This window comes from Ananas comosus, linkage group 8, assembly GCF_001540865.1.
Source record: "Ananas comosus cultivar F153 linkage group 8, ASM154086v1, whole genome shotgun sequence".
Classification (NCBI taxonomy): domain Eukaryota; kingdom Viridiplantae; phylum Streptophyta; class Magnoliopsida; order Poales; family Bromeliaceae; genus Ananas; species Ananas comosus.
Window position 1 is genome coordinate 2746217 of NC_033628.1, and position 16150 is coordinate 2762366.

Here is a 16150-nt window from a genome sequence, read left to right on the forward strand (position 1 = left end):
AGAAAATTAATATGCTAGGAACCTGGTTCTTTTTTTGTGAGAGAGAATGATAGTATATTGTCTTTTTATTTTTTTAGAAATAAATTTAGTTAGAAATGTGAAGCATTTAGGCTTAGAATTCGAGACCTCGAATACCAACCATCTAGTCCTTTGTCATTTGCGTTAGAGACTGGTCGGGTGAAAAGGATTATAAAAGTTAGGTGAATTAAGAAATAATTGCATAAAGATCCTTACAAAAATATTAAATAATAAATATATCCCGACAAACTTAAGTTACCAGGTTTATCCTTCTAAAAGTTTTTGTCTCTAAATATATCCCTCTATTAATAAAATTTAGATAATCATGAATTAAAAATACTAACCATAGTTAGTTAAGGAATAAAATAACTATTTTACCCCTTATATATATAATCCGTATTGCAATATTGAATCTCTTCATCTTTATCACCCTCTTCTTTTTATCCATGGCAACGACAATACTTACAGCGATGGCGACATCAAAGGCAAGGCCCTCGATCGTGGTAAAAATGAGGTATATAGCACATGCCGCGACAAAGGTGGGAACAGAGAGCGAAAGAAAGATTGCTTTTCACAGAAACAAATTTGTAATGGTAATATAGTTATTTTACACACACATCATTAAAAAACTAATAATAATCAAACGATAGTGACATATATGAACAAAATTAAATTTTTAAAGAAATACATTTGCAAACTAGAAAATTTTTGAAGGAATAAATTTAATAACTTAAGTTCTGTAAAGCTATATTTGTTATTTGATATCTTTGCAGCATCGCATGACATTGACGCAAGAATTATCGGTCCATGAACCACGTGGTACACTAAGTCTAGCCAATTAAGTTTACTGACTACGTTTGGTTTTTGCCCTGTACGACACGTGGCAGAATCCGGAGGGGCCCAGCTGCCGCTCTTTTTCGGTGTCGATATACTAACGTTGTCCTTGTGGAAATTTCTAGGCGCGTCTCCAGATCCAGCGCCATCACCGTTCGTTTCAAAGTTAACGGTGTGATGGAGAGAACATTGGAGCCCGTAGGATATGGCAACAGTGCAGGACCTGGACATGACCCGTGGACAAAAATTTTATGGGCATCGTCTCCGAACTACTAGTTTAAGGACAATGCCGGTGGACACCGCATGGTCTATCGACAGACGAAAATGAAAAAAGAAAATAAATCATACCTCTGAGCTTCCAAACAGAGAGAGAGAGAGAATTGTAGAGAAAGAGAAAGGGATGTTTGTTGCAATTCGCCACACGGCGTCCATCCGTAACATCCCCATACAAATGGTTTGGAAACGACACCCATACAATTTTTGTCCGGGCACATACCCGCATATTTATCAGTTCTCCTCCTGCTTGAAGCGAAAAAAAATTTTTTCTGTAAAGTTTGATAAATTTTAAAAAATATATAAAACTATTTTTTATTTAAAATTAAATTAAACTAAATTGCATTAAAGTTAAATTTAAGTGAAATTAGACTATTCAATTTCTGTGGGTTTTTTTTTTATTTATTGTTAAGTTGTTAAAGAGAACACATTAAACTTACTAATAATATATAACAATCAAATATTAAAAAAAATTAAATATGTTAAACATGTTTGAATAAATTGAAAATTATATTGAAATCGTCAGAATTAGCAATCGATATCTAAAAACAAATTAAGATCTATATAATAATATATTACATATTTTGTATTGATCTGGAATTTTGTATACAATAGTGTATAATCTACATATATTGCATGAAAACTTTGGATTTTTTTTTTTTGTATTTTAAGAAAAAATCCTTAGATAAGTTTCTTACAAAGAAATAAAAAAATAAATGCGTGAATATATTCCAAAACTAACAAAAGAAGATGTAACGAATGGTTTCCAAACTTAAACATATAAAAAAAAATTAAAAGACATAATTTTTTAATTTAACCTAACTAATGGTTATCAAAATACTTATAATGCCCAGCTCCTCTAGTATCTCCTAAATTTTTTAATTTAATTATTTTATTCTATTAAATATTATAAAAGATATAACTTTTATGTAAAATGACTATTTTTTGGTATGGTGTTTATTTTTCTTTATTTTTTAAAATAAAATTTTCTATATCAAAAAATATAGAAGTGAGCAGTATATTGCTTACAACCCTTTCATTCAATATCTTTACTTGACACAAAAATAAAAGCGTGAAAATAACTTTTCTTTACATCCAAAGTTTTTTAAATAAATTATTATATATGATGCATTGTAAGCTAATCAACTATAACAATAAATTATATAAAATTATTTTTTTTAAAAAAATGAAAAATATAACAACGACACCAAACGAGACCTAGCTTTCTGCCATAAAATAATTCGCTTATTTTGTCTCACTTTAAATATTTTAAATAAAAGTTTAATTTGTAATAATCAAAAATCATAGTTTAAATACTATTTTGTTTTTACAGCCTTATGATCTTAGTTTATAATACGTAAAAGCAGGTGATCAAGTTGTTCTATAAATATGAAAAATGCTATCCATACATTTTTTATAGAAGTGTAAATCTCACACGTTTTGATCTATGAGTTCACAAAATCTCTTTGAAATTTAGTTAAAAAAGAAAAAATTGATAAAACAAGTAAGTAAGTGAATATTGGCCGCAAAAAGTCTCAGATGCAACTTTTACATTTATTGTATAGGCGTACAGATAGTATTGCTCCAGAAATAAAAATAAAAAAAAATAAAAAAAAGAGTAGAAATTCCAATTGCCATATGGAAATAGTATAAAGACCATTTTATCTTAGGCCATGCAAATCAAGATCTCCGGGCCTTTTGGCCCAACTTTGTATGGGCTTAGCCCATGGCCCAATAATACATTAACATCGACAAAAATTATTAGTAAAATTTTATAAAACTGATCCGAACTTTGGCCCATTTTGATTCAACTATCTAACATCTTAAAAAATTTGATTTTGACTTTTAAATTTTTCTTTATTTAAACAATTTTATGGCTCTTTTGGTACAAATTTTAGATTCATTATTTACTTTAATTGTATACACACTTACAACAAAAGTCTCCTTCTAATTCTAATCCGAACCCTAACCCTAACCCTAATTTTCTGTACCGGTTCCATCCGCGAAGGAAAAAGAAAATAGACGGAAAACATCCCGCTCTAGAAATGTCAACGGGTTGGATTCGGGGCGGATTTTTAAAAACCCGAACCCGAACCCGAACCCGACTCCAAACCCGAGACCCGAACCCGAACCCGACGGATTTTAAAAATCCATATCCAAACCCGAACCCGACCAAAAATCCGAAACCCGAACCGGAACCCGAACCCGAAAATTTGAACCCGAAATAATTATTTCTTTTTTTAATATTTCAAAATATATTATATTAAACCTAAATTTTTAAAATACAAATTCAAATATGACATCACATTTTTCTATATATATATTATATATAATACAAAATAAATTCGGGTTCGGGTCGGGTTCGGGTTCGGGTCGGGTACAATCAAAATCCATATCCGAATCCATATCCGTCGGGTTTCTATTTTTGATATCCATATCTGAATCCATATCCATATCCACCGGATATATCCGTTTCATTCGGGTTCGAATTCGAATAAAATTTCGGGTATCTATACCCATTGACATCCCTATCCCGCTCCTTCGCAGATTGTGAACGAAAAAGAACCACAAGGAAAAACTGTCGTATGAAAGATCAAACTTGCTCGGCGAAGTCACAATGTCGTTCTTTCTCACCCGAAACAAAATGGAATCAAAAAAACTTAACAACTGTGACTATGATTTGTGCAAATATATATCAGATTATTTTTTACCTGCAATGAGGCACAGTGAGAAATTATTGGTAAAATTTTAGACATCCAATTTTTCAGTTTATCTTATTTTATCCATTCGATGGCTCTTCCGGTACAAATTTTAGACCCATTATTTACTTTAGTTGAATTTAGTTGTAGTTATATTAAGTATATAAAATATGCTAACGAGAGTTACGAGCCCCCTGATGCATTAAAATTTTAAGTTCAAGAGTGTTATCATAGTTCAAATTAAATGAATAATCTTTTAGCTGTACTCTCCGCTTTCGGTGACTTCGAAATATTTTGAGCTGGAGTCAAAAAAAACATGAGATTTAGTTATAACTGACTATATCAACTCAATTTTTCAAAGTGACTTTTATATTCACTTTCGCTAATTAAACAACTGATAAGATATTACTTTCTAAAAATGCCACTCAGTGATTTACTTATAGGGTATCTATAATGACGCTACGAACTCAAAAACATGAATTATAAAGGTTTAAAACATTAGAACCCAATTCTAATAGGAAACAATTTTCGCCGTCCGTCGGAATCCCAAATCACTTCTAGCCGTCAATTTCCTCTTAAAAGCTCTCTTCAAGATGTCTAGAACCATTCCTAATTTTAGGGCACAAGATTGGATCAAGTTGGAGTGCAATAGGCACCTAAGTAATTAATGGTATTTCTCCAAACAGATTATGAATCATCTCTCTCTCTCTCTCTACTTTCCTTTAAATATTTCTCATAAATTGAGTTCTACTTTTACAGTTTTCTCCTGCTATTTCATCTTCTCATGTTGGTATTGTTAAATTTGTTTTAGATTTGTAGTTATCTAAATTGAAGTTAAAATCCTAATCTAATCTTAGCAGGCATAAATAGTATTTTCCCAACATTTTTCCTACACCTTGCCTGTGATTTATGTGTGCAGTAGTAGAATCGGATTCAGCACCTATGTAGTAAAAGAACTACAAATCAAAGAAACATGATGGGGCCAACATGCAGCTAGATGCTAGTAAAAGTTTGCAATTATTAAGGCTGATGAGGAAGTTGTTAGATGTACACTTGCAGATCTGAAGTGTAATAAATGGGAAAGAAGAAAAAGCAGCAACAAAGAGCAGGACAATTTGTTAGGTGGTGCAGAGCCTTCAAAGGATGTGGGTGTTAGCTGTGCTTATTGTTGGCATCCCTGCAAGATTCGGCCGTGTCTAATTGGCTGTTTGGCCCTGCTTCTGCTTTCGCTTTCTGCAACTCAACCCCCAACCAAACACAAAAAAACTTTAACCCCACTTTAACCCTGAACTTAACTCTATTTCTGGAATAGCTACTTTTTCCTTAACCTCGAACCAAACGGAGGCTAAGAGCACTAGCTATTTTACCATGCAGAAACCGTAGAAACGAAGAATATGAATCAAAGTAGAATTTATAATGCAGCAAATTAAACACAAACGCCGGAGCATAAAAATAAAAAAATTCCCGGGAGATAGAAATACTTGTTCAAAGAAATTATCTACCATAAGATCTTAGTAACTGTACCTTTTTTTTGGGGGGTATCAAAAATTCAAAAACCGTATTGTAAGAAGAAAAGCCTGTTAAAACTTTTTCACTGCTGCAGAGTACAGAGAAGAACTGATCAATTAATATTCATCAGATTGTTTGGATTTTTTTTTTTTTTCAACCCCGAAAAATGCGGCAAAATTGCTAATTAACCACTATTAGTAAGGATACTGCTATGTTCTCAATCTTCTGATGGAACTTCAACTAATCTCCCTGCTGCAGAACTATGAAGCAAGTGATAAAGCAGAGATAAAAGTATGATTTTTGTGTGTTAGATTTTTAAAATTTTCCTGCAACAGCTTTAAACATCTCATACCGCCGAAATGCGGGCGAAACTACTGTTGCCAACTTGACACAGCTTTCGGGACGAATTCTAAGAAGCAGAAGCCTCAGCATTTTCTTGCTGCAGACGAAAGCTTGAAATAGTTTTGGAGCTTCTGCGCGCTTACGCTGCAGCGAGAAGCCGAAAGCAAGTGTTTTGAATTAACATGTTGTTAGTGCTCTTCAAACAGCTTTGCTCATGTCACTCCTGCTTAACATTCCCTGGGCCTCATTTAACCATCAAATCTTTTGGTAATAACTGGAAAAGGAAATGCAGCGAGCGACAAAACACGCGGATATCATATATAAACTGTTTCATTTACTGACGAAAACTATTCATCACCTATTACAGCACAAAAAAGAAAAGAACAGAAAAAACAAAAACAGGAGAATACATTATATGCAACCCTAGCTTCATCTCAAGACGCGCAAAGTCGGATGTAAAAGAAACAGAGAGAGAGAGAGAGAAACAACGAATCAGCAACGCTTCGCACCTGCTCCAATGGACAGTCCGGAATGGAGGCAAGGGGAGGTCGAGAATAAGCATCGGATATAATTGACCGTATAAACGGAAACGAAAAAAAAAACCGAAGAAAAATTTGACTGTAACACTGTTTCTTCTTTCAGATAGATCTCTGAATTTTGTTGTTAGCTAGCAGAGAGAGCCTTTGCTGCAGGAGAGTGCGCCTGCTCCGGAAGTCATGGTGCCGACCATCGAGGATGACTTGGCACCAAGGCTCGACGCCCTCGAATAGCTCGACGAGGCTCCGGCTCCGGAGGGGGTGAAAAATGCTCCATTTAGGAGCAGGTCCCCCTCTGACCTCCAGTTCCAGCTCTGCCATTCGCTCTCGTCCGTGTTGACCCTCTTCGTCACCTACACGGTGTGGTTAGACATTAAAATTTTAGGATCGATGCATGAATGTGTTCATACGTACATTAGGTAAAAGAAATAGAAATTGTATGCTGGATCGGTGCAGACGTTGAAGGGAAATAAGATTGGAGTTGATCTTAATTACCTCCTTAGCGTAGGGGTCGGTAGGAGCGAGGTATCGATTCCCCTGGCTGTTGATGGTCGGCTCCGCACTCCCGCCGATCGCGTACATTTCCCAGTGGGTGTAGTCATTGTTCACCACATGGAAGTAACCATGCCTGCACCTGGAATCATATATATACATACCAACATATATAAGTAGCAAATCCTTCATTTTCACTCGTCAGAGGGGGGGGGGAAAGAAAAAGTACCTCGGCATCCTCTGGATGAGGCCTTCGCCGAAGTGGTTGAAGGCGATGGTGACCTGCATCGACTTGTCGTCCGAATAAGAATCGCTGTGGCCCAACAACATCACCTGCGTCGATCGAGCAAAGCCGATAAATTGGCCCAGTTCATTCGACAACGAAAATTTTCGACACTTAAAAGATGGTATGCTACCTCGTTGTGCTTGGTGAAGTAGTTGTTGGAGATGGTGATGGCGGTGGAGCCCATGATGGCGTCGATGAGGCCGTCGGCGCAGTTGGCGAGGGAGCAGTGGTCGACCCAGATGTGGCTGGCGCCGAAGATGGAGACGCCGTCGCCGTCGGCCATGGTGCGCCAGCCGTAGTGCGAGGGCGAGCTCCGCACCATGGCGTTGCCGGTGGGCTTGCAGTCGTGGATGCTGAGGCCGTGGATGATGACGTTGGTCACGTATTGGACGGTGATGCAGGCGCCGCCGGCGATGTGGACGTTGGCGCCGCGGCCGTCGAGGGTCTTGAAGCTGTTCATGATGAGCTCCTGGGAGAGCGTGATGGTCATGTCGTGGTCGAACACGATCCACAGCGGGTCGTCCTGGACCACGGCGTACCGCAGCGTGCCGGGCCTGGGGTCCACCGCGTCGTCGTCGCCCGAGTCCGTCACCACGTACAGGCTGCCGCCCTTCCCGCCCAGCGCGTTGCGCCCGAACCCGATGGCGCAGTCCGCCAGCCGCTGCCGGTTCGACTCCCACTCCGGGTCGCACCGCCAGCAGTCGTCGATCGGGTTCCCCGTCCCGCACGACGTCAGGTAGTCCAGCGACCGCCGCCCACCCCCCGCCGCCGCCGCCGCCGCCGCCGTGCTGTTGTTGATCGACCTGCGAAGAGAAGGCCGTGATTAATATTGCAGCATTACCGACATACATAAAAATAATTATTGATTTGATTTGATTTTCCTGTAATATTTGAAACTTTATATATAAATATTTTTTTTTATATATATTATATATATAATTATTTATTTATATATATAAATATAAATTATATGTATTCGGGATATCGAACCAAACATAAGCGAGTTAATCATCCCAACTCGTACTCGGCTTGTTTATTAAACAAGTTAAAAATTTTGACTTGCGTCTGGCTAGTTAACTAAACAAACAATTCGATCTCGAGCTTATTTCGAGCCAAACATAATCGAACTGACTCACAAGCAACTCATGTAAACTGTTTTTTTTTTTTTCTTCGTTCTGTTTGAGGACTACTGCTGTCTCATCCCTGTAGCTTAATTCATCTTTCTAATGCCTTCTTCTCAACAAAATTTAAACTAATTATTTATTTTTGCATGAAATATATTAATTAAGTCTGGGAAAATAAATAATAAATTAAAATATTTTGTCGTTTTATATTTTCTATTTTCCAATAAGATTTGCTGTGGAAGATTGGAACTCATGTGCTAGGTGAAAACAACGGAACTTGCGAAAACAGGACGAAGCAAAGGGCAGAGCAATTTTCATTCCTGCTGGGACAGATTTTATGCAAAGGACAAACCCGCCCCACCAACCAAATTAAATAGGTAAAAATGTACAAAAACCTCTCCATCATGTGGGCTCTATGTTTTTCTGTTACTGAGCCAAAAAAATAATAAAACAAAACAAAACAAAACAAAACAAAAAAAAAAAAAGAAAGGTTTGATTTACAGTAGTTACAGTTAAATGAGGCAGTTTCCAACTACTGCATGCATTTGAATCTACGTCCAAATTATATCATATCAATACAAGTGACAATCTAAAATACAACCTCAACTTTCTTTATTTATTTTAATATTAATACATTTTTAAGTTGTAATATCTAAAATTGATTTATTTCAGATAATTGAATTGAAAACTTTGTTAATTTAATAGCTCTATATTAGTAAAATCAAAGTTTCTAAGGAATAGATAGTTGTTCCGAGCAAAGATAAAAAGCAAAAATGTATGAAAAACATACCTCAGCTATTGCTCATTTCGATTTTAATATCTAATATTTAAATTTATTTAATTTGAGTCAGTTAGTAATTTTTTAGCTATTATATTTATAAATTTAGTTTGTATGTTACACAATTCACATGACTATAATTTTATCAAAGTAATTAGTTTTTTAAAAATTTTATATCCGAAAAGCTATCAAATAACTTGAATCAAATAAATTGAAGGACTGGATATAAGAATCAAAATTTTAAAAAATTAGATAGTTAAATTAAAATGACGTATATTCAAATTAATTTTATGCACTTTTACAGAGATAAAGTAATTGAAAAAAGAAAGAGGGCGAGTTACATGTGGACTTGGGAGACCACCACTTCCGGATCCTCCACAGCGCCGGACACTGCAGCATTGCGCACCACCCTAGTGGAAAAGGAAATGCATAGTTAGACCAAATGACAATTTTACCCCTACTCATGTGATTTTGTAACGTTGTATGATTTTTTTTTATTTTATTTATTGTTAAACAGTATAGAAAAAAATATATTATCCTATATTTTACAACCATCATATTTAATTATAAATGATAAATTCTTGCAATAAAAAAATTAATAATTAAATAATTAAATATTAATTTTAGATTATAAAATAATTAAAATAAAATTACCGGATATATAATTCCTAATTCTCGGGACAATTTACACCGCTCGAGGTGGTCGGTCGCATAAATACTAGATTGCGTTTTTTTCCTGTTTTTCTTGGAAACAGCGCCGAGGCGAGGGAAATTTCTCCCGCGTCTTTTTATCCGAGAAATGTTACGTGAACCGCGCTCGCCACGTCATCCGTGGACCAATTTTTTCTAAGTATTATTTTACATCGTTTGGAAGGAAAATAATAAGTTTTGAATTTTAAAAATGTAATATTTAAATATTTGTTACTTGTCAGTGGTGCAGATTCCAAATTTTTTTATTGACAAAAATATGGCGGTCCACGGATGAGTTCGTAGACTTGGTCCACGAAGATGATCTTGTGTTGATTGACCTTGGGTAGTGCGGTGGACTTGAAATGACCGAAATGCCCTCCAACGAATTACCCATTCGAGAGTGGCGGAGAAAGCGAAATTAGAAAGCGAAGGGAAACTAACAAAACGAACGCAACGAATTCAACGGCGGAGATGTGATCTCCCCCGATCTGGACGGCTATAATCCAATCCGAGCTCACACAGCCCATCCGATAAAGCAAAATCAACGGCCGGGATCTCCCCTTACGAGAAAAGATCGGCTCAAATCCACCGTCCAAATAGAAAAGCTCTATACAGCTACTACACTAACCTCTCCGCCGCCGCGGCCGTTAATGGCGCCGCCTCTCGGAGGCTCCTCCTCGAACCCGCTCCTCCCCTAATAACCCTAGATCCAAGAAAAAAAACCCAAGATCAAGCCCTAGAAACCCTAGAATCTCCCCCAAACCCCTCGTAGGGCTTCAGGAGAAGCCACATTACTCACATGTGGGACATTTCGGGTACGTACCTCGACACGGCGAGCTTATCGGCCCCGATCCACCCGATTCCTCCGCCGCCGATGAGCACGAGGAGTACTCCGACGATCGCCAACGGTAGCCACCTCCGCCGCCGCTCCGCCGCCTCCGCCGCCATTGTTTCCGGTGAGTCTCTCTTTCTCTCTTTAGCTCTCTCTCTCTCTCTCGCTCTCTCTCTAGAGAGAGAGAGAGGGCTTAAAATTTTGTACAAAGAAAGAGGGGGAGGGGAGGTGAGGTGTTAAAGAAAAAAGCGCCGAGGGTAGCGGTGATTTATAGAGGGTTGTTCTCCTCGGGGCGATTAATTCCGCGCCGAGTTATTTTGACTAGGGGGGTGAAATTGTGAACATGAAAAAGCGGGCGGGGGAGCTGTTGCGGGTGAAACCCGAACTAACCGCCTCCGTTAGCGACAGGCACGTGCGAGCGGTGTCGGCTGTCGCGTGCGGCGGGCCCACCCCAGTCGCGTGACGTGCTAACGAACGTTTTTAACGCCGGGCTAATGACGGGTGGGGCCCACTAGAGCCGGGTGGATTCGGTAGAGCTCGTTAGGTGAACCTTGTCCACCACGTCACCGTTAGACCACTCAATTACCTCCGATTTGCGTAATATAATAATAACGACAATAATACGACCGGATTTATAGAATAATTTTAAGATTTAAAAAATGAGTGAAATTCCAAAAGGGTACATGGGATCAACATTATTATGCATCATTACACAAAAAGAGAAAGTGCCAAAAAAAAGGACAAAGATTATAACATTTTATTTTATTTTTTTTGTAAATAATGACATATTGTTAGATATGATTTTTGTGATCCAATCAAAATATCAGAGAATGTTATTTTTATATACTTTTTAACATTGAGTAATTTTCAAAATCAACTAAGTTTAAAATCAAATTAGTAAATCCAGTTATATTCGTTTTATTTTTAGCCACGATAAATGGTGTCCAGATGACTTGCTATTATAATTTTATCTCAAAAATATTTATAGGGGTATTAGAATTAGATTTTAAGAAATAGTGAACGCAGTTAATTATGGCTCGGTGGACCAGGTCCAGATAATATTTTTCTCAATGGATTAGGGGATTGAGGAGGGAATTTTGGGTTGAATTAAAAAAAAAAAAAAAAAACGGTTGTAGCATGAATGGGGAGGGTGGGATGTGTTAATGGGGCGGAGGATGGATGATGAGCACATCATCGCACGGCCGTCACGCGTGCCTCGGACGCCACTGCATGAATGCAGGGGCGATACGACGATTTTGCCCTTCATCATGAACCGGGTGTTTCCAAAGATTTGCCTTGTTGGTCAGAGAATAAATGAATTAATTGCATCTTAAAATTGTATTTTACTAATCACTAACTTGTTTTACATGAAAATAAAAAAATGTAATTAGGGACTGTTTTGTTATGGATAACTTGTGGATGAACTCGTGTAGTCCGTGACAGTAGATAGGCACTAGGACTGTTAATAAATGAGCCGACTAAGAGCTAGTTTGTTAAAATATCAAGTTAAAAAATTCAGCTTGTATTCGGTTTGTTTATTAACGAGTCGAACACAAGCTGACTTACGAACAGTAAGTTAAATTATCAGCCTTATTATTAAATAAAAATTTTGAAAAAAAACTAGAAAATTACAATATTAACCAAATTATTAAAATTCATAAAGAATAAACCTCTTTATATTTGGATTGGCCTAAAATTCAAATAATAAAAAATTGTATAACACACACACACACACATATATATTATATATTCGAGCTATTTGGAGCTGAACACGAGCGAGGTGATCCCAGCTCGTGTTCGGCTCGTTTATTAAACGAGCAATCAATTTTGAGCTCATTTCGAGCTGAACAAAAGCTGCATGGCTCGCTAGTTTGCCGGCCCTGCTCATGGTAGGAAAACGACTTATGAAGATGCTATGAAATGTGCGAGAAACTTAGCAGTTTATGTATTCTCAAACATGACCTAATACAGGATTAGTTTATTACTTACAATTTGGGTTGCATTTGTTTTGTACAACTAGAAAAAAGTGCCTATCTCCATTAACAAAATGTATGGCATAAACTTTGCTATGAGAATCAAGATCGAAAAAGATAATTCTACTAATTATAACTAAATTTGATTCAATTGAAACTTTTTGCATTAGTTATCAATGCTCGAAAATTTTATTTAAAAAGCTCTAAAACTTGTTCCAAGATTATGAAGCGATTCGCATTCTAACTTACGCCGTTCTTTGTACATAAAATCAAAAGCAAGCCGAAATTGGAATGATCCAAATAATGTAAAACCCAAAGATGTGAGTTGAACCTGAGATAACCAAATTGAATTAATGACCACAAACACAAGATGATCGAAAACCTACGATAACTAGAAATTAGAATGATTCGAATTCAGATGCAATTCGAAATGCAGAAACAACCCCGCCCACGATTTTTACCTCTAAATTCTGCGATAGTTTTGATCTCCGTGTTTTTTAGCTATGGTTTCACTAATAGTAAACAAAGCCCAAAAGTTTACTCAGACTCGACTTGTCGAACCAATTTCAAAAAATCGGCACTTGTCGATCGAAGCCAATTTCAAAAAATCGACTCAAAATTGATGGAGGCAGATCAAACTTTTTCTGAATCTTTGTCACAATACACTTAACTTGGCCCTTGATCAATTATGGAACTTAGATGATCAATTTGCCTCAAAATGACAATGTGATGGTTCAGTTCACATTGTCTAACTATGCACCTTTGTAGTAGACAAATTCATACAACACAACAAGTCATTCTCGATCTACCTGCAGATGCAACGTAAATATGAACAAAAATTATATAGAGAACACTTCTATGAAAAGATGGTCTGATCAACCTTTCATTACTGTTTTAATACTCGTACATTTATGTGTACGTGATAAGATACGTCTAGATTATGTACTCCTAGAATTTTATGACGATGTTACACTTTTGGTTCTCATGTACACTAAGATGTGGGTTCATATATATTTTAATATATTTCAATTTGAGTTGAGATAGAATACTATCGATAGTAAACGAGTCGTTTTACTACCGATTTGTTTTCGATGATAGAGCTTCCAAATTGACGATCGGCTCCGTTAAATATGATCTAAACCATTTAAACTATCTAGAAATCAAATTTCACGCACTTTCGATATTGTTCTTTTATCCATCAAATGAACAGAAAAATGAATGACTGAAAATGAATATTCTTTAAAAAATGATGATAGGAGTCTTGTAATCAAGATCAAGAGTATAGATCTTGTTTTAAATAGTTTAAAGAATTTTCTAATAAAAATTCAATTGATTTGAATATCCTTATGCCGTTAAACGAGAAAACGTCTCTTATCGACCATTAAAATTACAAATTTTGAAACCCTTTGATCATTAGGCAAATGATGTCGGAAAGATTTGAAATTTGATTTCTAAACACTTCAAGTGGTATAGATCATGTTCAACGAAGCCGATCGTCAATTTGGAAGCTCTATCATCGAAAACAAATAGGTAGTAAAACGGCTCGTTTACTACTGATAGCATTCTAACAAAACTCTTTTAATTTAGAGTAAACTTCAATGATTTAGATCATTTTCACTTTCCTACCATCTGATTCAAAAAATTACAATTAACTCTTCTGTGATTTTATTTCCATTTTTATCTAAAAAAATTTACTATCAAATAGGATAGCAAAGTAAATTTTTTGATAACTGTAGGCAGTTAAAACATGGCAAAGAAAAATGAGCTAAACCATAAGATAGTTAAGTACAACTTTTTGAACTATTCGGTGGCAAAGTAAAAATAAACTAAACCATAGGGTGGCAAATTAGAGTTTACTCTTTAATCTCTTGTAATTTCTGATTGCAAATAATTTCGTCGATTGAATGATCATGTATATATCGCTGATATAGCAATGATCTAGCTTCTTAGTCAATACCGTATTATCAATCACAATTAACACTACCGTGTCATTACTACATGAGTGACACTTCATTGTTCGCTTAACTAAATTATATTGTTGGACTTAATTGTAAAAATTTTTAAAGTCCAAGCCAAAAATTACAACAAAATTAAAATTTTGAGGATCAAAACGTCACCCTCCTCGTAGTTTGAGGAACCAAATAAAGTGCAATTTATTCTAATCATTTTTTTATAAAAATGTGCCCTAATCGTTGATTAATTCATTTTGAAGCTAAGTATATAGAGACCCATGTTTCATGCACAAATCATGCATGGGCACGCTCTTAAACAATTACTCAACTACAATTACTGAGTTTTATATGCAATGATCATCACCTTTGGCGCATGCATATATACATGCATGAGTGTATCATAAGACACCGTAACCTTCATTCACGCACATTTTTATGCACGCGGTTATGCGTAATGCTTGTAAATGTTCTACAACTTCTCTACAAATTTTTTATAGCTAGCTTGCTAATTAGGTGAATATATTTTATTTGATATATATATATATACACACACTTGTTCAAAAGTTACGAAGTTTAAGAATAAATTCGGTCATTAATACATGATTATGTACTTGTGAATTACAGAATTATTTGTAAGCATAGTTATACTTGTTTGATCAGAATCATACAAAATTTACGTAAATCGTAACTAATGCATGGCACAAATTAAATCCAGATTCTGGATACGGTTATAATATTTCACAAACAACTTCACATTAATTATAATCACAACTAGAACACAGCAAAAAATAATAAATAAATAAAAATTAGAGAACTCAAATTCAACCCAAAAAACTTAACATCCTACACCTCCAAACAGGATGTTAATTAGTATCTGAGCTTCTTTAATTTATCACGCTCGAATTCTCTTAACTTGTGTCATCGCAACTAGAATTAATAATCTCAATCTCTTCGCGGCATGCATAACTTGCTTATCATTTAACTTTTACTTCGCTTCTCAAATAGCACAAGAACTAACTAAAATTACATTTACCTTAGATCAAAAGTTATAATAATAATAATAATAATAATAATAACCTTTTATTAAAGTCAAGATAATGATGCTATACCTAATTAACCAGGCAACAATTAATTATGGTTCTAAAGTTCTCCAAAACCAATAATGGCTTTATGTCCTCGCGAGCCCTAAAAGTGTTTTAGGTTTTAGATTCAACCAACCTCCCACAATAAATGGCAGGACCCCGGCAAGATTGTAGCGTGGAAAATATTGCTTGCGTTAGGTTTAAGTTACCAAACACACAGCTGTGGAAACTGTTATTAGTTAACTATCTATTATTGGTTACCGACCGTCCCTAGAGCAAGTGGTAAAGGGTTTGATGGTTGGTATCCGAGACCTAAGTTCGAATCCTAATTAATTCACATTTCTAGCTAAGTTTATTTCTAAATGAAATAAAACGAAGCAGGTAGCGTGCTACCTATCTCTCAAAAAAAAAAAAAAAAAAAAAACCTATCCATTATTGGTTACAACAAGTTTAATTTTTTATACTTTGACAATAGGCACAGAATTGAAGATTAATGAGTTAAGTTGGATGAGTCCAGAAAATTGAGTGGAGCTACAGTCTATAATAGACTTAACGGCAAGAGACCTAATAATTGACCTAATGTCCAGGTCGATTGAGTCAGATCGAAGCTCATAAGTGTTGTGACTGAGCCCTTCTTATCGACACGTACTTTTGGGATAGTTGATTAGCGCTTATAACCCCACAAAGACCACCATATAAATTATTTTAAAATAAGGGTCTGTTTGGTTCA

The 16150-nt window shown here is 35.9% G+C and overlaps 1 protein-coding gene across 2 annotated transcripts; it reads right to left on the reverse strand.

Annotated features, from left to right (window-relative positions):
• On the reverse strand, window positions 5988-10590 carry LOC109714347 (probable pectate lyase 18). Of its 2 annotated transcripts, XM_020238932.1 has the most exons (7): window positions 10405-10590; window positions 10210-10284; window positions 9233-9301; window positions 7120-7792; window positions 6933-7036; window positions 6707-6845; window positions 5988-6564 (listed from the first exon to the last, which is right to left on the reverse strand). In XM_020238932.1, exons 1-7 carry the CDS (start codon window positions 10527-10529, stop codon window positions 6343-6345), a joined length of 1407 nt encoding a protein of 468 aa, XP_020094521.1. In that variant the 5' UTR covers window positions 10530-10590; the 3' UTR covers window positions 5988-6342. The 2 variants fall into 2 exon arrangements, with proteins under 2 accessions (XP_020094521.1, XP_020094522.1); XM_020238933.1 differs by lacking the exon at window positions 10210-10284.

Excerpts from the sequence above, each read along its gene's own strand:
- LOC109714347 (XM_020238932.1), bottom strand. The coding sequence starts at position 10,529 with ATGGCGGCGGAGGCGGCGGAGCGGCGGCGGAGGTGGCTACCGTTGGCG. Across the intron at positions 7,793-9,232 it reads GTGGTCTCCCAAGTCCACAT|GTCGATCAACAACAGCACGG; the intron begins GTAACTCGCCCT and ends TTCTCTTCGCAG. Across the intron at positions 6,565-6,706 it reads CCGACCCCTACGCTAAGGAG|GTGACGAAGAGGGTCAACAC; the intron begins GTAATTAAGATC and ends CACACCGTGTAG.